The 22,396-nt window shown below is 48.0% G+C and overlaps 1 protein-coding gene across 1 annotated transcript in view; it reads right to left on the reverse strand.

Moving 5' to 3' along the window:
- Positions 1-22,030, reverse strand: part of FGF12 (fibroblast growth factor 12) — a 78,693-nt gene extending 56,663 nt beyond the window's left edge. Inside the window, 2 exon segments of the mRNA XM_070754189.1 lie at positions 315-425; positions 21,832-22,030. Of these exon segments, the coding sequence (XP_070610290.1) occupies positions 315-425; positions 21,832-22,030 (310 nt within the window).
- Positions 22,031-22,396: the final 366 nt, after the last annotated feature.

The raw sequence follows: 22,396 nt of genomic DNA on the forward strand, positions 1-22,396 counted from the left end.
CTTAGAAAAGGGGGAGAGGTCAACTGTGGACAGTCCAAGGTTAAGGGTTTTGGGGTTGGGGGAAGAAACCACAGAGTCAGGTCGGGCGTTCCAGGCCTTGTAGCCCCTCGTCCAAGTCATTGATGAAGATGTGGAAGAGTCCTGGGCCTCAAACAGAGCCCCCACTGCACAGGTCCTTGTTTAAGTCCATTCCGTTTACCTCCTCCCTTGTTCAATCCCAATTAGCCCCTCACTTGTTTAAAAGGAAAAAAATAAACAGAAGCCCCCCAGCCTCATTCCAGCCTCATTTGGGTGAATTGGGGGGAGGGACTCACTGTAGTCGCTGTTTTCGTCCTTCGTGCCGTCAATGGTCCCATCTGGCTGCATCTGGAGGAAGAAGTCCTGCTGACTGAATAACCGGGTCACGATCCCTTTCAGCTGGGGTTCTGCAGAGGGGGAAGAGGTGGGGGAGGGGGGAGAGCCACGGGTCAGGCCACGGACTCGGCTAGTCAGGGAGGCATGTGCCCCCCCTTCCCACACTCAGGCCACCAGGGAGAGACCCTGCCCAGGGCTGAATCCCCAAAGGGCCAAAGGTCAGCCTGGCCCCCATGTCATCCGGCTGGGACCCCCCCCCCCCATGGCAGAGGCCACTCACAGCAGGGACACCTCTGTGAAAAGAGCCACGTGGCCACTTACCCAATCCCAGCAAGGGCTGCACCACGGGTAGACAAAGGGTCAAATTGAGGAGGCAGGGCCTTGGGTGGGTGTCAGTACTATGTACATAACAATTAGGCTTGGCAATATTATTATTATTATTATTATTATTATTATTATTATTATTATTTATTAGACTTGTATGCCGCCCGTCTCTGAGGACTTGGAACAAAATGCAAAGCAAATCTATAACCAAGCCAACAATAACAGATACAAAGTGCCATGTGTTTATGCTCCTTTTCCTAGTCTGTTCTTTGGACTTCCCCTCATTACACATGACTGACGGTTTCTACCTCGGTTGCCTCTTCCTCCTACGGCCTTTCCCGTACTTTCCGGCATTGTCAGGTAGACCTTTGAATTCATTGCTTATTGTTGAGCTTCTGTCCAAACTTTTGTCTCATGGGGCCAGCTTGCCCTCTTAGTCTCTATCCATCATGCTCCCTTAGGGTAAACGTATCCTTTTATTAGGATTTCCACAAATTAATTGCAAACAGTAGTTCATAGAATCGTACACCAAAATGTCCTTCCTGTTAGTGACTACTTCACCTTCAACTGCAACAACACACAAGCACGTAATAGATTCAAATTTAACGTAACCCGCTCCAAACTAGATTGTAGAAAATACGACTTCAGCACTAGAGCGATCAACGCCCGGAAGGCTCTACCTGACTCGGTGGTTTCTTCCCCCAACCCCCAAATCCCCCCAAACTCCGAAAAATATGGTAATAACGAAGACCTTGACTGGTGACTGGAGTGTTGGTGTTATGTGAGGGGACCGAGGAGGAGGAGGGGGGGTCCCCAGTGCTTCTCCTTGCAGGCATTTCATCACCCATCTAGCTAACATCATCAGTGCTAGAAGGGGATGGGATTTGAAGGGAGGAGGAGGAGGAGGAAGAAGAAGATAATCAAGACATGGGGTGAGGAGGGCCTGGTCCATAAAGGAGCATAGACAGAGGAGAAGTCAAGGGGTCCTTGGGGCATCTTTGAGTTCTTGGGGGGTTTCTAGCAGATGTGCCCCGAAGAGGTTCCTTAGCTGGGTGAGGAAATGTCTCCAAGGAAACCACCAAGGTCAGGGAGCATCAAGAACCGCGCAGTCTTCCTCTTCCCTCCCCCCCCCAACCACACACCTCTCCCCCCTCCCCTGACAATGTTACCTAGGTAGGTCATGGGACATCTGCACAAAGACTGGCAAATTCAGCACCAAGGACCCCATCAGAACCTAAGAACCTAAGAAGAGCCCTGCTGAATCAGGCCAAAGCCCACCGAGTCCAGCATTCTGTGTCCCCCAGAGCCCCCCCGCCCAATGGTCCATGGGGATCTGGAGCAGAAAGAGAAGGCAAGACCCTCCCTTTCCCTCGACCCCCAACCAATGGGACCCAGGGAGCCCTGCCTGCCTCCACCCACATAGAGGCATAGACACTTGGACATCCGTCTCAATCACCACCAATAGCCACCTAGACCCACCTAGTCACCTAGTCATCTAGACCCCACAGTCACCCTCTTCCTCCTTCTTCCTCCTCCTCCCCCTCCCTTCAAATCTCATCCACTTCTAGCACTGATGATGTTAGCTAGCTGGGTGATGAAAGGTCTGCAAGGACCCCCTCCTCCTTCTCCTGCAACACCACCCTTTCTCCTGGTCTTTCTCCATGACCCTTTCCCCTCCTCCTTTTCCTCCCCCCACCACTGAAGATCTTTATTTAATTTATTTAATTGAATTTACATGCCCCCCACTCCCTAAGGACTCAGGGCGGCTTACCACAAAAATTATAAAACAATATAAGAATCTAAGAACCTAAGAAGAGCCCTGCAGAATCAGGCCAAAGCCCATCGGGTCCCCCATTCTGGGTCCCACAGTGCCCCCCCCAATTGTCCACGGGGATCTGGAGCAGAAGGAGAAGTCAAGACCCTCCCTTTCCCTGGACCCCCAGGAAATAGGACCCCAGGGAACCCTGCCTGCCTCCACCAACATAGAGGCGGCATTTGGACATCCGTTTCAATAACCACCATGGATACACTTGGCATCCATGAATCTGTCTCATCCTGAATAATATATTCAGATTAAAACATTTCATAATAATAAGAAACATAGAAACATAGACGACTGACTGCAGAAAAAGACTTCCTGGTCCATCTGGTCTGCCCTTATACTATTTCCTGTATTTTATCTCAGGATGGATAGATGTTTATCCCAGGCATGTTTAAATTCAGTTCCTGTGGATTTGCCAACCACGTCTGCTGGAAGTTTGTTCCAAGCATCTACCACTCTTTCAGTAAAATAATAAAATAAAAACATTTCATAATGATAAAAAACATTTTAAAATAATTAAAAAACCCTACAATATAACCACTACATTCATACATCAAACATCCCAAATCAATTTGTGTCTCGGCTGGATTGAGAGATGTCAATTCTCACGGCCCCCCAGGCCTCCCGGCCAAGTTTCAAGACTTTTTGGAAACCCCCTTAGGGTGGGGGCTATGCAGACCTCAGGGGTTCATTCATTCCAAAAATGTCACCTAATCTAGCCATGAAACATCTGCTAGAAAAACCGCCATGGTGCACCAAGGAGGCCAATAACGCAACTCCATCCTGATCCAGTAGATCTGCACAAGATTCCACTCCACAGGACCCTAAATTTCATTCTGCTCTCAGTCATTGGGTCTCATTAGCGCTTCCTGGGTTCACCAAGGGCCCTGTGCCGTATTAATTTTATGTGCACTATATCACTTTTATGTAATTACTTTTTATGTATTACTTTTATGTCCACTGAGAGCATCTGCACCAAAGACAAATCCCTTGTGTGTCCAATCACACTTGGCCAAGAAAGAATTCTGTTCTGTTCTGTTCTCCATTCCATATTTTCTTTTCTATTCTATTCTATTCTAAACAAATGTCTCTTTTTCTTTTATGCCCACGGAGAGCACCTGCACCAAATCCCTTGTGTGTGCCATCACCCTGGGCCAGTAAAGAATTCCATTCTATTCTATATTCTACTGAGCTCTATTCTATTCCAATTGCAGGATCCATTTATACAAACGGCCACGGGCAGAGGCTGCTGCACATTCCCAGGCCTTGCGGAGGCCTCTGCGGTCAATAACAGCTGTGCAAAGCAGAGCTCGGCCGGCCTGGAAGGAGCCTGCCGCGGGGACGGGCGCCAGGGACAAGGACGGGACGTATCTCACTCGGTGTCCCATTGGCCAAAGCTCGGCTCAGCTCTGCAGCTGTTGCTACACTGCAATTATTAGTGGAAAGCAAGCGACAAAGGAGGCACCACGGAGGCTCCATCCGCAAACTAGGGAAATCTGCAAGCAAGAAAAATGTGGGTCAGGCAGCATCGCCTCCAGGTGGATTTGTAACTGGCTGACCAACCGTAGTCAACGCGTAGTCCTTAACGGTCCTACGTGAGAGTACTGGGGGGGACATGACAGCAGTCTTCCAATACTTGAGGGTCTGCCTCAGAGAGGAGGGGGTCACACTGTTTTCCAGGGCACCAGAGGGCCAGACGAGGAGCAACGGATGGAAGCTGACCAAGGAGAGATTCAACCTGGAGATAAGGAGGCACTTCCTGATGGTCAGAGGGATCAACCAGTGGGACAGCCTGCCACTGGAGGTTGTGAACTCTCGACATTTTCAAGAGGAGATTGGACTGCCATCTGGCTGGGGAGGTGTAGGGTTTCCTGCTTGAGCAGAGGGTTGGACTAGATGACCTGCAGGGTCCCTTTCAACTCTAATAAATAAATGCATCTACATGGGGGGAACTAAGCAGTAGGATACTACAAGGCTCTGTTTTATGCCCAGGACTCATCAATATCTTCATCAATGACTTAGATGAGGGGATAGAAGACAAACTTATCAAATTTGCAGATGACGCTAAGCTGGCAGGGTGCCAACAGGCTCAGACTCAACCCTGACAAGACGGAGTGGCTGTGGGTTTTGCCTCCCAAGGACAACTCCATCTGTCCATCCATTACCCTGGGGGGGGGAGTTATTGCCCCCTCAGAGAGGGTCCACAACTTGGGCGTCCTCCTTGATCCATAGCTCACATTAGAGAAACATCTTTCAGCTGTGGCAAGGGGGGCGTTTGCCCAGGTTCACCTGGTGCACCAGTTGCGGCCCTATCTGGGCCGGGACTCACTGCTCACAGTCCCTCATGCCCTCATCACCTCGAGGCTCGACTACTGCAATGCTCTCTACATGGGGCTACCTTTGAAAAGTGTTCGGAAACTTCAGATCATGCAGAATGTGGCTGCGAGAGCAATCATGGGCTTTCTCAGATATGCCCATGTCTCATCAACACTCCACGGCCTGCACTGGTTGCCGATCAATTTCCGGTCACAATTCAAAGTGTTGGTCATGACCTATAAAGTCCTTCATGGCATCGGACCAGAATACCTTGGGAACCATCTTCTACCGCACGAATCCCAGTGATCGATAAGGTCCCACAGAGATGGCCTTCTCTGGGTCCTGTCGACTAAACAATGTTGTCTGGCGGGCCCCAGGGGAAGAGCCTTCTCTGTGGCAGCCCCGGCCGTCTGGAACACACTCCCCTCAGAGATCAGCACTGCCCCCACCCTCCTTGCCTTTCGTAAGCTATTGAAGACCCACCTATGTCATCAGGCATGGGGAAATTAAAATACCCCTACGTTTATATTGTTTATGTATGGTATGATTGTGTTGCATGGTTTAAATAAGGGGTTTTTAGATGTCTTTTAATATATTGGATTTGTCACATTGTTGTTTTTGTTGTGAGCCGCTTCGAGTCTCCAGAGAGGAGCGGCATACAAATCTAAATAATAATAATAATAATAATAATAATAATAATAATAATAATAATAATAATAATAATAGCCAACACCCCAGAAGATAAGCTCAGGATCTAAAAAGCCCCTAGCAGACTTGTCCAACCACATGAAATTTAATGTGGAGAAAATACAAGGTTTTACACCTGGGCAGGAAAACTCAAAAGTCCAAGCGCAGATGAGGCCAAACCTGGCTCCAAAACAGGACCTAAGAGATGGATCGATCCCTTAAATCTGACCCAGCCTTGTCCGGTGACAGCCAAAAAAGCGGATACTATCCTCCACTATCAAAAGAGGCGGAGAATCCAAATCAAATGAAGTATTGATTCAGCTTCTCAAAGCCTCAGTAAGGCCACAACCAGCTTTGGTCACTACATTACAAAAAAAAGGATTTTGGAAGAAGTGCAGAGAAGAGCAAGGGAGATGATTAAGAGCCTGGAGGCTAAAACATACAAAGAACGGTTGCAGCAGCTAGTCTAGAAGGACCGGGGGGGGGGGCAGGAGAGCAGTCTTCCAACATTGGAGGGGCCACCACAAAGAGGGTGCCATAAAGAAGACGTAGTCTAGTCTAGTCTAATTCTAATTCCAATTCCACTCCACTCCACTGCCCTCTACTTTATTAACCACAGCCTTGTTTAGCAATGGAAACCTGCCCTTACTCTACAGAGAATTCCCAGCTCCTCTTTGGTGGAGTGACTTGACCTTCAGGCCTCATGCTAGCTCAGGAATTCTGGGAGTTAAATTCTACCAGGGACAAAGAGGCCACTGTTCTCCACCCCTGACATAGTACAACCTTTCTCAACACAACGTCTTCCAGTCACCTGACAATTCTGAGCTCAACGTCTCAATGCATCTGGAAATCACAGTGGGCTGGACTAGAAGATCTCGAGGGTCCCTTCCAGCTCATTCGTGGAGTTGGTCTGCTTCCAGGTTGGGAGGTTAAGCCCAGAGTTCCCCACCCTTTTCTTCTTCACAAGGAGCACCTCAAAGCTACCCAAGGCTGCTGTGTGCACATCTGGATGCCCACCCCCAGGGCCAGAGCAGGTTATTAAGAGGCAGAAGACCAACAGTGGGCCTGGGCCATGGTCAAGGATGCCACAAGGACCCTTCAGATGACAATTAGGCCTCCAAAGATAGAAGCGGTGACGGGAGGGACATTTCTAACCGGCTTCAGCAGGAGAATCTCTCCCCAGACGAGCAGAAACTCCACCGCGTGACGAAGGTGGCAGCACGGGAGAAGGATCAATGTCCACTTTCTCACCTGCTGGGCTCCCCATAACTGCCCCCTCCTGAACGGTTCTCGTCTGTGTTATTAAAAAGAATTAAACACCTCCAACTGCAACTAATTTCAAACAGGGTTTTGATGTCAAGCTTTTGAGGAAGGTCAAGTTCCTCTCCAGTTAATTATTATTAATAATAACAACAACAACAACAACAACAAGAGAGTTGGAAGGGACCTTGGAGGTCTTCTAGTCCAGCCCCCTGCCTAGGCAGGAAACAGACAGTTATCCAACATCTCCTTAAAAATCTCCAGTGTTGGAGCATTCACAACTTCTGGAGGAAGCTATTCCACTGATTGTTTTGTCAGGAAATTTTTCCTTAGTTCTAAGTTGCTTCTCTCCCTGATTATATATGTATGTATTTTTATATTTTAATTGGATTTGTATGCCGCCCCTCTCCAAGGACTTAGTTTCCACCCATTGCTTTTTGTCCTGCCTTAAGGTGCTTTGGAGAATAGTTTGACTCCCTCTTCTTTGGGGCCACCCCTGAGATACTGGAAGGCTGCTATCACGTCTCCCCTGGTCCTTGTTTTCATAAAACTAAACATACCCAATTCCTGCAACTGTTCTTTGTATGTTTTAGCCTCCAGTCCCCTGATCCTCTTTGTGGCTCTTCTCTGCACTCTTTCTAGAGTCTCCACATCCTTTTTGCATCGTGGAGACCAACCCTGGATGCAACATTCCAGGTGTGGCCTTATACCAAGGCCTGATAAAGTGGCATTAACACTTCACGCGATCTTCATTCTATCCTTGAGATCATTTCACCATCCAGTGAAACACCTCCCGTAAAGCTTTAGGGGGGCAGCCTGTGAGCCTAAATGCTAAATTCCCCCAAAATTGCTAAGAGAAGAGAAGTGGCGGGTGATGCTCTCGGAGAGGGAAGCTACCAAGAGCCTGTAGGAGCCAAGATGGGAGGGGGGATCTCCAAATGTCAAGCGACAGGTTTTATAACCCTGTAATCTGATTAGTTCCATTTGAGAAATTAAAATCAAGTTGCTTGGCTCCTTGGCTTCGATGTTTGCTTGATGTTTGCTTGGCAAAAGATTTGCACATCCGAGGCAGCTTCACTTAGGAGTTGATGCTGCCGGCTCTTTATCATCTCTCCCATTCACTCCCACCCCCACCGACACCCCCATTTCATTAGCCCAGTAAATTTCCATTGAGTTCTGCCCATTTCCCACCATCGCCAGGATTTATTTGGTTTTTCTGTTTTGTCAAGTACATATTGGTGGTATTCAAAGATGTGACAATACAGTCACCCCTCGCTACTTCCTGGTTCCTCTTTCGTGGATTCACTACTTCATGGGTTTTCAAAGGGGGCTTCAATCCATTAAATCCATTGAAAATGTTAAATCCATTAAAATTCATAAAATTCTTCTACAGTACTGGTAGGATACCACACGTAGTTCCAGTTGAGGAACATTATAGAATGACTGTTTAATGCAAGGGGCGGGGTTTAAAAATCCAAATACTCATTAAATACATTAAAAAAATTTCCTCTACTTCACAGAAATTCATTTTTCACAGGTGGTCTTGGAATGCATCCTGTGTGAAAAACGAGGGATCAGTGTATTTATATGCATGATATTAGTAAAACAGAAACCTTAGGACAGCGGACGGAAGGCACGCTGGTGCACTTATGCACGCCCCTTACTGACCTCTGAGGAATCAGGAGAGGTCAACAGTGGATAATCTAAGGGTAAAGTTTTGGGGGTCAGGTGACGATACTACAGAGTCTGGGAGTGAGTTCCAGGCATCAACTACTCGGTTGCTAAAGTCGTATTTCCTGCAGTCGAGTTTAGAACAGTTTACTTTGAGTTTGTATCTGTCATGTGCTCGTGGGTTGTGGTGGTTGAAGCTGAAGTAGTCGTTGAGAGGAAGGAGGTTGTAGCGGATGATTTTATGGGCTATGCTTAGATCGTGTTTAAGGCAACATAGTTCTAAGCTTTCTAAACCCAGGATTGTAAGTCTAGTTGTAAATAGGTTATTCTGTGGCGAGTGGAGTTCTTCTATTTTTTTTATTTTTATTCATTTGTTTTGTCAAGTCCGTATTGGTGGCATACAAAGATATAACAATGTTTATATACATGATAAGAGAGAAACATGAGGACAGGGGACGGAAGGAACACTGGTGCACTTATGCACGGCCCTTGCTGACCTCTTAGGAATCGGGAGAGGTCAACAGTGGACAGTCTAAGGGTCAAGTTTTGGGGCTCTGGGGATGATACTACGGAGTCTGGGAGTGAGTTCCATGCATCACCTACTCAGTTACTAAAGTCGTATTTCCTGCAGTCGGGTCCGCTTTGAGTTTGTCTCATAGGGGCAGAGACCTCCATCCCTTTGGGGTCCCTGTGGGTGGGCCTAAAGACCCATCTGTGCCACCAGGAATGTTGCAGGCAGTCAGGCAAGGCCCTTCCCTTGGTGGCTAGCCCAGAGCCACAGCAACAGAGAGATGGGCAGCATATAAACAAACAAACAAGCAAACTGCTCTGTTAACAGAAAAATGGTGAGGCTAAGAGAAGACACCGCCCAGGAACTGGGATTCATGGCAGAGAAGGATCCAAACTTTTATGAGATTTATTTACATTTAAAAACAACATGGAAAAAGAAAATAAAACACAAACTTTATAAACAATACAACTAACATCACAAAAACAACACTCAAACACAACTGCGGTCTATCGTGACAGATAAATTATAATCCCCTTCTAAATTAATCTTGCAGTGTTAAATATTGGCAATAAATATTCAAATTTTTTGAACAACAGATAGTTTGTAAAATTCTATTCCTAATCCTAATTCCATCATTTTTCCTCACAATTATACATTATAGTGATCCCTCGTTTTTCACGGGGGAGGCGTTCCAAGACCACCCGTGAAAAATGAATTTCCGTGAAGTAGAGGAAAGATATTTTTTAATGTATTTAATGAGTATTTGGACTTTTAAAACCCACCCTTTGCATGAAACAGTCATTCTATAATGTTTCTCAGCTGGAACTACATGTGATGTCCTACCAGTTTCTTTAACAGAGTACTGTAGAAGAATTTTATGAATTTTTAATGGATTTAAGCCCCCTTTGAAAACCTGCGAAATAGCGAATCTGCAAAAGATGAGCCGTGAAGTAGCGAGGGATGACTGTATTTGGATCGAAGCTTGTGGGCCACCCAGAATAAAGCAGGAGGGAATCACAATTGCTTCTTATCCGATTGATTCACAATTGCTTCCTATCTGGTTTATTCATGGCAAGAATCTCGTAGGACTGAAATGACAATTCTCCCAACAATTCTCTGTTTTACAGCCTGAGAAATCTGAGCCTCTTTTCTTCGCCCCTTGTGCAGCTGAGGACTAGGCGCTTGCTTATCTGACTGTTCTCTACAGCCACCTCCATTGTCTCTTTTGCAGGGTGGGGAATTAGGGAGGGTCCCTTCTAAGTCTCTGGCCCCACCCATTATGCAAATGAGGGCTGTGCCTCCTGTTATTTCACTGTTCCTTAAAGATACATTAACAGAGTCTTGCAAATCTGCCACTTTTTATGTTATTTTTAAACAATTTTTAATATCTTATAATATACCGTGCAAAAAAACACAAAAGTAAATGGAAGGGAAGTTAAGGAACTGATAAGGGAAGAGAAAAGTGAGGGAAATCAACAGAAAAAAGGAAATTACTTCCATCTTCCTTTGGGGCAATAGAATAAGGCATTAACATCAAAACCACAACCTTTGATGTGTCCATAATAATATAAACCGGCCAATTTCTACAATAACAAATCTGTCTAATTGGTAAAACCCAAAATCAAAGTTTCAATTTTCCCGCTTCAAGTATAAAGTTCAGAAGTGGTTTCCAAGTAGAAATAAAAGTAATTTGTATTATTTTCTCTGATCAAAACAGTCATTTTACTGCCCTATTGTATTCTTTCATCATTACTTTCTACCTTATGTTTATATAAACTACTATCCTATACTAGATAGATAGATAGATAGACAGACAGACAGACAGACAGACAGACAGACAGACAGACAGACAGACAGATACAGATAGAGAGAGGAGAGAGAGAGAGAGAAAGAGACAGACAGACAGATAGATACCAATAGAAATATAGACAGATAGAGATGACAGACAGACAGGTAGGTAGGTAGTTAGATACAGAGAGAGAGAGAGGGGAGAGAGAGAGAGATAAACAGATACACAGACAGACAGACAGATACAGATAGAAAGATAGACAGATAGAGATGACAGACAGACAGGTAGGTAGGTACGTAGGTAGGTACAGATAGAGAGAGAGAGGAGAGAGAGAAAAAGAAAGAGATAGACAGACAGACAGACAGATACAGATAGATACAGATAGAAAGATAGAGACAGACAGACAGACAACATTTTAGCCATCTCTGCTGATTCCATCAGTTGTTTTTGTCCCTGTTCCTTTTTACAGCTGATGAAAGGAGGGAGGGTCCTTCCTGAGCCTCTTGCCCCACCCACCACGCAGCCCTGGGTTAGCCCCCCCCCCCCCTTATCTCTCCCTCCTCTCGGCCTCTTTCTCTTTCTCTCCTCCGTCTCCCAAGGCCTTCCCTGCATCCCCTTACAAAGCCCCCGGGTATTTCCCTAAATAATAAGTTTTAGAAAATTCAGAAAAATACGTTGATGCAAACAAATAAGACAATCCTTCTATACCACACACACACACACTGTTGCATAAGCAAAACGCAACCTCATTAGCTGCCCCATAAGCAACCTACACTTTAAAAAAAAAAAAAGCAAAGAAGGAAAAAAATGCCCCAGCTGATCCAGCACAAAGCAGAGACGGGGCCCCCACCCTGCCGCTTACCTTTCCACGTTTTCTGGGCAGGGGGGCAGGCTTCCAAGCAGAGCCCCGAGTTGTAGCCCCCTGACATGTTTATAAAGGCGGCCTGGGTCTCCAGGAGGCATATTGGCAAAGGGAGAGGAAGGGCAGGGGGGTGGGCTGTGGTTTTAAGCCCCTCAGCTTCCCACTGAATTCCATAGGGATGATAAGAAAGCCAGGAGCCAAGGATCCGAGGGGTCCAAGAACAGTGCCACCCCCCCCACAAAAAAAACCACAAAGGCCCCCAAAACTACATCTCTCCTGCCGTGGCCAGAGAGGCCGACGCAAGACCCCTCTTTAAAAACCGAGATCCAGCAGAAACCTTCCTTCTCCATCTTCTGGCTGGGGGGCTGCCCAAATGTCTATTTCTTGAACGCTTCCCTTGGTCTCCATCCAGGCAGAAATGGCACGAACGGTCAACCCAAAACTTGGACCAGCCAGAAACTTTTCAGAAAGAGCTGAGCTATCAGCTGCACCGAGTGCAACATTCGGAGACAGACGAGGCTGCTGCCGGAGACAAGCTGCCATATTTTCTGATGTATAAGACAAGCCTTTTCCCTCCCTAAAAGAGGCTGATAAGTTGGGTGCAGTTTATACTCTGAATGTAGCTTTTTTTCCAGCCCTAACTGGCTGCTAACACTCTTCCCAGGTCTTATCTTGCAAGCTCTGTCTTTGTTACTCTCTGCGAAGAATGTTTTCCAAGCCCTGTCTTTGATTCCCCCCCCCCCATTGGTCTAACTTGCTCCAAATGTTTCTCTCCAGCCCTAACCAGGTGCTAAGAATGTTCCCAGCTCTTACCCAGTTGCAAGCTTTGTTAACTCTGTGCAAAGAAGAATGTCTTCCAAGCCCTAAGTCTTTGCAGGGTTTTTTCCATTGCTCCCAATGTTTCTTTCCAGGTGCTCATGATGTTCCCAGCTCTTACTGGCTTGCAAGCTCTTTCATTGTTACTCTCTCTGAATAAAGTTTTTTTTAAGCCCTCACCAGGGGATAAAAGAATGTGCTGGCTAAGGACACTGGCCAGACGAATACCTGGTGAGTAGATTCTTTTCCCTATTTTCCTCCCTAAGACCTAAGGTGCGTTTTATACTCCGAAAAATATGGTACTCGCCTCTCTTGTGTCTCAGACATCCATGCACCAAATCTTAAACTTTCTTGGGAAAAAGGAATTTTTTGTTTTTTTCTTTAAACATTAAGAGGAAAACGAAGAGGATTTGCGTGGCAAAACTCAGGTCTGGTTAGCAGGAGACCCTCCCGAACGGCCTTCCCTTGGCCGGGAGCCTTCAGAGGCATTTTGAGAGAGGAAATTGTGTTTGGGTCACACAGCACAGCACAGCAGCCTGCAGGATCAGGCCCAGCCCCTCTTAGTCCAGCGACTTCCTTTCCATCATGGTCAACCAGTAACCATCATTACTGGCTAGCATGAATGTGGGTTGTCACCAGTGTGGGATTAGGGAGTCATTTTTATTATTTTTCTTTATTGTCTTTATTTCTCTTGTGTGGTGTTTTTATATCCTTGTTAAGTTGCCTTGAGATGCTATGTGCTAGTAGGCGGCAATATAAAATTTCTAAATAAAACAAAGGCAAATAAATGGCGGGCAATATGATGACTCTGTAAACCGCTTACACTGGGCACTATGAAATGGTAGATAAATAGCGTTGGGCGAACCGAACTTGCACAGTTAGGGTCCGTACCGAGCTTTGCAGTGTTCGGCCGGCCGAACCCAAACCCCAACTTTTTTTTAAAGTCCGTAGGTTCGGCATTTGTGCCGAACACCGTGAAGTGCCGTCACCCAGCTGTCATCTGCTGAGAAGAGGAGGAGGAGCCGGGCACTGGTGGCGGCAGAGGAAGACGGACACCGGGGAGCTGCTGGCCGGTTGGGAGGGAGGCGCATTGTGGTGACCAAAACTGGATGATGATGATGATGATGATGATGATGATGATGATGATGATGATAATAATAATAATAATAATAATAATAATAATAATAATAATAATAAATTAGAGAACTTGCCGTATTCCAAGTGTGGCCTTCTTACCAAGGCCTGATAAAGTGGCATTAACCCTTCACGTGATCTTGATCCTCTCCCTCTGTTGACGCAGCCTAGAACCGTGTTGGCTCTTTTGGCAGCTGCTGCCCATGGCTCGCTCCTATTTAAACGGTTGTCCACGGGGACTCCAAGGTCCCTCTCACAGTTACACCTGTTGAGCAAGGTGCCACCTATACCGCACCTGTGCATTTTGTTTTTCTTGCCTAAATGTAGAACCTGACTTTTTTTAAAGTAACTTTAAGATCCATGGACTTTCAATTCCCAGAATTCCTCAGCCAGCACTTTGCTTTGAACCCCCCCACCCCCACCCCCACCCCCGTCTGAAAAGTTGCCAAGGTTGAGAAATTCTAATCTCCTCCAACCTCCTGCAACCTGTATATTAAATTGCATTAAGTGCAACGAGCTTTTTCTGAACTGCTGAATCGAAAGCAACTGTTCCTAGCGATAAGGGAGCTGTGGTGCCATTCAAGGCCACCTCCCGCACAGGATTATGGGCCACGGGGCAAGGACAGGATGGAGCAGATCCCTGCTGGGACCCAGAGACCCTGCCAGCCCCAAAGCCATTGGGAAATGTTGGGGGCGTGCAAAGCTTTTGCTGTCTCCAGAAATGGGGAGGGCCCCCCTTGAGGGTTCAACCTATGCCCGCTGCCCCCAGAAGTGCCGGCTCCGTTCCCACCCACGATTCCCTCCTAGGCAGGGCTGGGTGGGTGGGCAGAATGGCACCAGAGAAAAATAGACGATTTTATAACCTTTGACAACCACAACCAATAGCAATGGCCTTTAGACTTATATCCCACTCCCTAGTGCTTTTTCAGCCCTCTCTAGGCAATTTACAGAATCAGCCTCTTGCCCCCACAATCTGGGTCCTCATTTGACACCACCCCCCTCGGAATGACAGAAGGCTGAGTCGACCTTGAGCCGGTGGTGAGATGTGAACCCCTGAACTACAGCTAGCAGTTAGCTGAAGGAGCCTGCACTGCTGCACTCTAACCTCTGCACCACCAAGGCTATCTTCCTTCCTTCCTTCCTTCCTTCCTTCCTTCCTTCCTTCCTTCCTTCCTTCCTTCCTTCCTTCCTCTCCTTCTTTGTCTCTCTGTCTCTCCTTCTGCCTCTTTCTCTTTCTTTCTCTCTCTCTCTTTCTTTTTTATAAAGCAATAGCACTTAGACTCATATACGGCTCCACAGTGCTGTTCCAGCCCTCTCTAAGTGGTTGACAGAATCAGCCCTTTTGCCCCCAACAATCCACTTTAGAGGGCCCTGATAAGGCTACACTTGGAATATGGCATTCAGTTTTGGTCGCCACAATGTAAAAAAGATATGGAAACGCTAGAAAAAGTGCAGAGAAGAGCAACCAGGAGGTGAAAACATATGAAGAAGGGTTGCAGGAACGAAGAGGAGGACGGTGCAGAGCATAGAAACCTAGAAGACTGAGGGCAGAAAAAGACCTCCTGGTCCATCTAGTCTGCCCTTATACTATTTCCTGTATTTTATCTTAGGATGGATCTACGTTTATCCCAGGCATGTTTAAATTCAGTTACTGTGGATTTATCCACCACGTTTGCTGGAAGTTTGTTCCAAGCATCTACTACTCTTTCAGTCAAATAATATTTTCTCACGTTGCTTCTGATCTTTCCCCCACTAACCTCAGATGGTGCCCCCTTGTTCTTGGGTTCACTTTCCTATGAAAAACACTTCCCTCCTGAGCCTTATTTAACCCTTTAGCATCTTTAAATGTTTCGATCATGTCCCCTCATTCCCTTCTGTCCTCCAGACTCTACAGATGGAGTCCATGAAGTCTTTCCTGATACGTTTGATGCTGAAGACCCTCCACCATTCTTGTAGCCCGTCTTTGGACCCCTTCAATTTGATCCGTCTCTTTTTGTAGGTGAGGTCTCCAGAACTGGACACAGGATTCCAACGGGATGGGGGAATTTCACAGCACCTGCCTCTCCGAATTGGGAGGATGGGGGGGGTGTCTCGGGGCAGGCGTCCAGCTTCCAGTGTCCCAGACAGACAGACAGACGGCCGCCCAGCCTCGACTGCATCGTAGGGACGTGTCTGCCCCCCACGGTGGGAACACCCGGTGCCCAGGCTCCCTTCCAGGGAAAAGGAGGGTTTCCTTGGCCCCTCTACACCGACGGAGGCAGGAGGCGCCTACTGCCGGGAGCGGCTGCCAAGCAACGTGCCAGCCAGGCTGGGCAAAACAGCCACCCAGAGCCCCAGGGACCCCGGCCAGCTGGCAGCTGCCTCCCCAGGTGGGAGGGTGTCAATGCAGAGGGCTGAGAAGAGCAGAACAGACACGTGTAGCTCGGGGCTGAAGGGGAGGGAGCCTTGGGGTTTTTTTTCAGATGTCCCAACTAGAGAATAACATCAGGACAAGAAGGGAGAGGGGGGGAGGAGGAGGAGAAAAAGGAGGAGAGCAGGATAAGGAGAAGGAAGAAGAGGAGGAAAATGGAAAGGAGGAGAGCAGGAGGAAGAGAGGGAAGACAAGGAGGAGAAATAGAAGGAGGAAGTAGAGGAGAAGGAGGAGGAAGAGGAGGAGGAGAAGAGGAAGAGGAAGAGAAAGAGAAGAGGAGGAGAAAGACAAGGAGGAAGAGGAGGAGGAGAGGAAGAAAAGTAGGAGAAGGAGCAGGAGGAGGAGCTGCTCTATGAGCTGGATGGTTTTCTTACAGGCATTTCACGACCCAACTGGGGAATGTCACCCGTGTTCCTGAGTCAGTGGCCCAAGCTCGAAGGCCACCAGGCTGCCCCAGCACCCTCTGGCCCCTTTCTCTTGGTTCTTTCACCAGAGGCTGCGCCCGAGGCGGAAGAAACCATCGTGGCCTCCTGGGAGACCCTGCTGAAGCCTTGGGGCTGGGGGAGCGGAGAGCAGAGGGCCCCCACCGGCAACCAATCCCCAGAGCTGGCAAAGCAGCCGCAGGAGGGGCCTCTCCCGATGGCTCCAGCAGGGAGGGGACGGGGTGTGAGATGCAGGGGAGGAGCGCTGGTGTGCCAACAGCCCTGCGAACACACACACACATTTCTACAGCAATGCGCCTTCCGCCTCCATTCACACCACACCCTGGACCACATTCTGGAGCTGCTGTTATTCTTGTAACTAACGTTTTTCCAACCTCGGCCACTTGAAGATCTCTGGACTTCAACCCAGCGAACGCTGGCTGGGGAATTCTGGGAGTTGAAGTCCAGATATCTCCAAGTGGCCGAGGTTGGGAAACACTGCCTTAGACTATGCACCCAAGAATAGAACAGCATTCTTCATTGGCCGAGTGTGATGGGACACACCAGGGGTTGGTCTTGGGTGCAGATGCTCTTAGTGGACATAAAAGAAAAGAGACATTTGTCAAGAATCAGGAGCTACAACACTTGATGATTGTCATGGGGGTCAAATAAGCAACGAGGAAACAATCGATATTAATAAAAAGCTTAGGATACAAACAACAGTCCTACAGTCCTAAGTGGGAGGAGAGAGACTGGGGGATAGAAATGGTTGGGAAAAACTAATAGTAATAGTAGTGCAGACTTAGTAAATAGTTTGACAGATTTTTTGAGGGGATTATTTGTTTAGCAGAGTGATGGCATTTGGAAAAACGGCTCTTATTGCGATTGTTAACAACTTTACAATACCTCTGTAGCTTGGTTTCCTCCACCGTTTCTCTCTTCTAACCAGTTATAAAGTTTGTCCCATGCTTCATAATCCTCAGGGTCCTGCTGGCCTTTCAACCTCCTTGTCAACCTATCCATTTCTCTGCAGTCTGTAATTTTTAAAATTATCGTTCCCTCTTTAGGAGCTTCTTTGTTTTGTTTTTTGTGTTGTAATCAATAAAATAATTATTTAGAAAAACAACAACAACAATAGTCTCCACTCCTACAAGACAGTCACCAAAAAGGAGACCTGGGCCGAGTCGGGAGGGTGCTTGGTGATCTCCGAACTTAGCAGTTTCATTAACAAACTAGGCAACATCACCAGTGCCAGAGAGCAGGGAGAGAGGGCTTTGATCTCAGGCCGCTCCCTACTAACACTGATGACGTTGCCTAGTTTGGTAGTGAGACGTCTGCCAGGAGACGACCCAGGTGCAGAGCATCCAGGGCCATGCAATCTCCTCCCTCCTTTTCTTTTCCACAAAACTCAACTCCCTCCTAACACTGATGATGTTAGCTGGTTGGGTCAAAAGACGTTTGCAAGAAAGCAACCAAGCTGAGAGAGTAGTAAGGACCCCCTAGTCCTTTTCATCCTCCTCCTCCTCCTCTCCACCCCCCTCCTTTCTAATTTAGTAATGAATATCTGTAAGGAAACCAAATGGGGACCGGGCGGCATAGAACTTGGATAATTTAAATTACATTTAATTAAATTAAACCACCAAGTTCTGAGAGCATCAAGGCAGCCCCCCCCTGCCTTCCTCTCTCTTCCCTCATCATCACCACAACCAGCCCTCCCCAACAGGGGCACCTTCTTAAGCCCCAGGCCCCAATTCCGTGCAAAGACCATTCTCAGAGCCCTCATATTCACACAATCACCTTAACCAGGTTTGATTTGTTTAAATCAATTTCTATAAGTTGCCCATCTCAGTCAATGAGTGTGGGCAGTTTGCAATTCACAAAACAGATCATCACCCTTAAATGTTTTGGGATAAGCAATAAGAGCATCCAAAATAAATAACTCAGCCGAGATTCTTGGCTGGTCAGCAATGCAGCCAGGAAATGACGTGAGACCCCACTGGGAATAATACTGGGTCCATTTCTGGAGATCTCACCTACAAAAAGATTTGGATCAAATTGAACGGGTCCAAAGACGGGCTACAAAAATGGTGGAAGGACTTAAGCATAAAACTGATCAGGAAAGACTCCATGAACTCCATCTGTCTAGTCTGGAGGACAGAAGGGAAAGGGGGGACAGGATCGAAACATTTAAATATGTTCAAGGGTTAAATAAGGTCCAGGAGGGAAGTGTTTTTAATAGGAAAGCGAACACAAGAACAAGGGGACACAATCTGAGGTGAGTTGGGGGAAAGATCAGAAGCAACGTGAGAAAATATGATTTGACTGAAAGAGTCGTAGATGCTTGGAACAAACTTCCAGCACACATGGTTGGTCAATCCATCCTAGGATAAACTACAGGAATAATATAAGGACAGACAAGATAGACCAGGAGGCCTTTTTCTGCCGTCAATCTTCTATGTTTCTATATAAAGTCAAATATTAAGCAATAAAAACCCAGACTAAACTGTGCAACCATCCAGACTCTTTCGTACCAAGCCCCCATGGTTCAGCCAGGACAAAGGTGTTAACACCCTAAGCAAAAGGTGCAGTCCAGGGACAAGTCAGTTTGCTTCCCTAAAGTGATCTGTGCTCTATGGCTAGTTCTAAATGTTTTCCTGCACCTTCCAACTCTCATCATCATCATCATCATCGTCAATACAAAAAAGGCCAGGTCTCTCCATCTTGTAATGGGGGGGGGGAGGTCAGCCCAGGAAGAGGGATTCCCAGGGATCTAGTTGGAAACACCACTTGGGTTGGGAAGGGACCCATCATCAAACCAGGATCTCCAAGCAGGCGCGAGAGGGGAAAACTATGGCTAAGAAAGGAGGATATTAGCCGCCGAGGGTGGAGGAGCAGCACGGAGGAGGTAGCTACTTTGGAGAATGAAATCCAGCCATCCGGAGTCCTTTGGCTGAGTTGGACGGCACAGAAGCACAATGGATAAATAAATAGACTTCATAAATAAACGTTTGCAAAGAAAGAAGGAAGATCAGGGGGCACCAAGGAGCCTTCAAATATCTCCCCATTTTACAGGCAGAGATGTTGAGATCTGGCGGGAACCAGAGTTGTGGGTCCTTGTGCAAATTAGATTAGATTAGATTTATTGGATTTATATGCCGCCCCTCTCCGCAAACTCGGGGTGGCTCACAACAATAATAAAAAACAGTACATAATAAAAATCCAATGCCCAAATGGCTATCTTTTGGGTCAGGAGGTCACAGCTGCCCCAGGACACCCCTTGTTTGCCTCTCTCCCCCCAAATCACAGCCATCAAAGTACCCCCACCACCACCACCAATTCAAGGGAATGAGTTAACGGGCTAAACCACCAAAAAAAAAAAAAATCAGGTTTAAAACTAGTGGAGGTTAGAACCTAAGAACCTATGAGGAGCCCTGCTGAATGGGGTCAGAGCCCATCGAGTCCAGCATTCTGTGCCCCACAGTGGCCCCCCAATTGTCCAGGGGGATCTTGAGCAGAGAAGGCAAGGCCCTCCCTTTCCCTTCACCCCCAACAAAGGGGACCCCAGGGAACCCTGCCTGCCTCAACCCACATAGAGGCGGCACTTGGACATTTCAATATCCAAAGGTTGGTATTAGGATTCTACCTCTGCTGACCAGAGCTTCACTGGGTCCCTCATTGGATCAGTGGCTTAGCCGGACCTTCAATGGGGGCCACCATCCCTTTTTCTTGCCCCACCTGAATGGCCACTGTCCACTTCAACAGCAACAACTTGATGCAGTGTTTACTTCCGAGCAAAACTGTGGCCCACCAATCCAGCCAGATCTGAAGCTGGAAGCAGCAACCCACCCCCAATAGAAGCCCCCCAATGGAGCCCCAGGGGCAGAGGGGGGGGGCTTTTCTACAAGTTCAACCAGGAGAAAACGGCCATGAGGAGCATAGAAATCAAATTAATACATCCTAAATTCAATTCAATTCATTAGATTTGTATGCCGCCCTTCTCCGAAGACTCTAATAATAGAAACATAGAAACCTAGAAGATTGACGGCAGAAAAGGCCCTGCTGGTCCATCTCGTCTGCCCTTCCACGAGTTCCTGTCTTTTATCTCAGGATGGATCAGTGTTTATCCCAGGCAGGTTTACATACAGTGACTGAATGAATGAATAAATGCTGGGACCCTGACTCAGCAATTCAGGGAGAGGAGCTTTGCCCACCAAAGGCGCCCACCCACCCCCAGATTAAGGACCAACCCCTGGGCTTCCAATACAGAAAAAGTCCAGGGAACAAGGAGGGGGGGGTTGCAGGTCAGGCCCAACTCTGCCTAGGGGATTCTAATTGAGCGGTTAATTTGATGGGGTTTCCCTGATTAATATTTGACTTTTTACTGTATTATTGTCGTAAGCCGCCCTGAGTCCTATGGGTTTGGGCAGTGTGGAAGTCAAATAAACAGATAGAATAGATAGAAGATAGATAGAATTCTTTATGGGCCAAGTGTGATTGGACTCACAAGGAATTTGTCTGGTGCAGATGCTATCAGTGTGCATAAAATAAGAGACATTCTATATTAGAGAGAGAGAGAGAGAGAGAGATAAAGAGAGAGAGAGAGAGAGACTAACAGGCCTGAGAGAGGGGGAATGAGAGAGAGATGCCTAAGGGAAAGAGAGAGAGAGAGAGGGGTAGGTGGATGGATGGATGGATGGATGGATGGATGGATGGATGGATGGATGGATAGATAGATAGATAGATAGATAGATAGATAGATAGATAGATAGATAGATACATAGATACATAGAAACATAGATAGATACATGGATAGATACATATATAGAGATAAAGATATATAGATAGATACATAGATAGATACATACATACATAGATACATAGAGAGAGAGAGATAAAGATAGATAGATACAGAGAGAGAGAGAGAGACTAACAGACAGGCCTGAGAGAGAGGGAATGAGAGAGAGATGCCTAAGGGAAAGATAGAGAGAGAGACAGACAGAGATAGATGGATGGATGGATAGATGGCAGATAGATAGATAGATAGATAGATAGATAGATAGATAGATAGATAGATAGATAGATAGATAGATAGATAGATAGATAGAGACACTAACAGACAGGCCTGAGAGGGAATGAGAGAGAGAGACGCCTAATGAAAGATAAAGAGAGAGGGGGAGAGATAGGTAGGTAGACAGACAGACAGACAGACACATACAGAGAGAGGGGGGGAGAGAATAGATGATAGAGAGCTAGAGAGAGAGAGAGATGGGTAGAGAAGTAGGTAGTTAGAGAGAGAGAGTTACAGGTATAGACAATCAAATCCACCCATCCATCCAATCTGCCCAAAGGCTTCCGTGGGAGCGCGGCCCCTCCTGCCTTCCCCGCGGGGACTGAGCGCCACGAGGAGATCCCGGGAGGGGGAGACCCGCGCCGCCGCCGCCGCCGCCACCCACCTGGCCTCCTGCGGACGTGCCTCTTGCGTCCGCTGCAGAAGCGCACCTTGCCGAAGAGGCCGAGCACGTGGCGCTGGCAGAGGGAGCGTCCGTCCTTGGCGGGGCTGGAGCGGCGCTTGGAGGCGGAGACCCGCTCGCTGTTGGACTCGCGCGCCTGCCGCTTCTGCCGGATCAGCGAGCTGGCGATGGCCGCCGCCATGGCCGACGGGGCGGGCGGCGCTTCACCGGGGCCCCGCGGCCGGACCACCGGCCCGCCGGCCCCTCACCGCCGCCCGCCGGCCCCGCCGCCCGCCCCCGGCACCCGGCATGGCGGCGGGGCTCAGCACCCGACCCGGCACCGGCGCTCAGCAGCCCGACGGCGCCACGGCCGCTCGCCCGCACTGCCCGCACGGCCTCCCGCGACAGCTGGGCGAGGCGGCGGCGGCAGCAGCAGGAGGAGGAGGAGGAGGCGGACGCCCAGCGCCCCGCATCGCCAGGCCGCCCCGCAGCAGCTCCGGCGCCGCCCGCCCGTCCTGGCACTGCTGGCGGCGGCGGCGGCGCGGGCGGGGTGGGGAAGGGAAGGGAA

This window comes from Erythrolamprus reginae, chromosome 5 (assembly GCF_031021105.1).
Source record: "Erythrolamprus reginae isolate rEryReg1 chromosome 5, rEryReg1.hap1, whole genome shotgun sequence".
NCBI classification, from domain to species: Eukaryota; Metazoa; Chordata; class Lepidosauria; order Squamata; family Dipsadidae; genus Erythrolamprus; species Erythrolamprus reginae.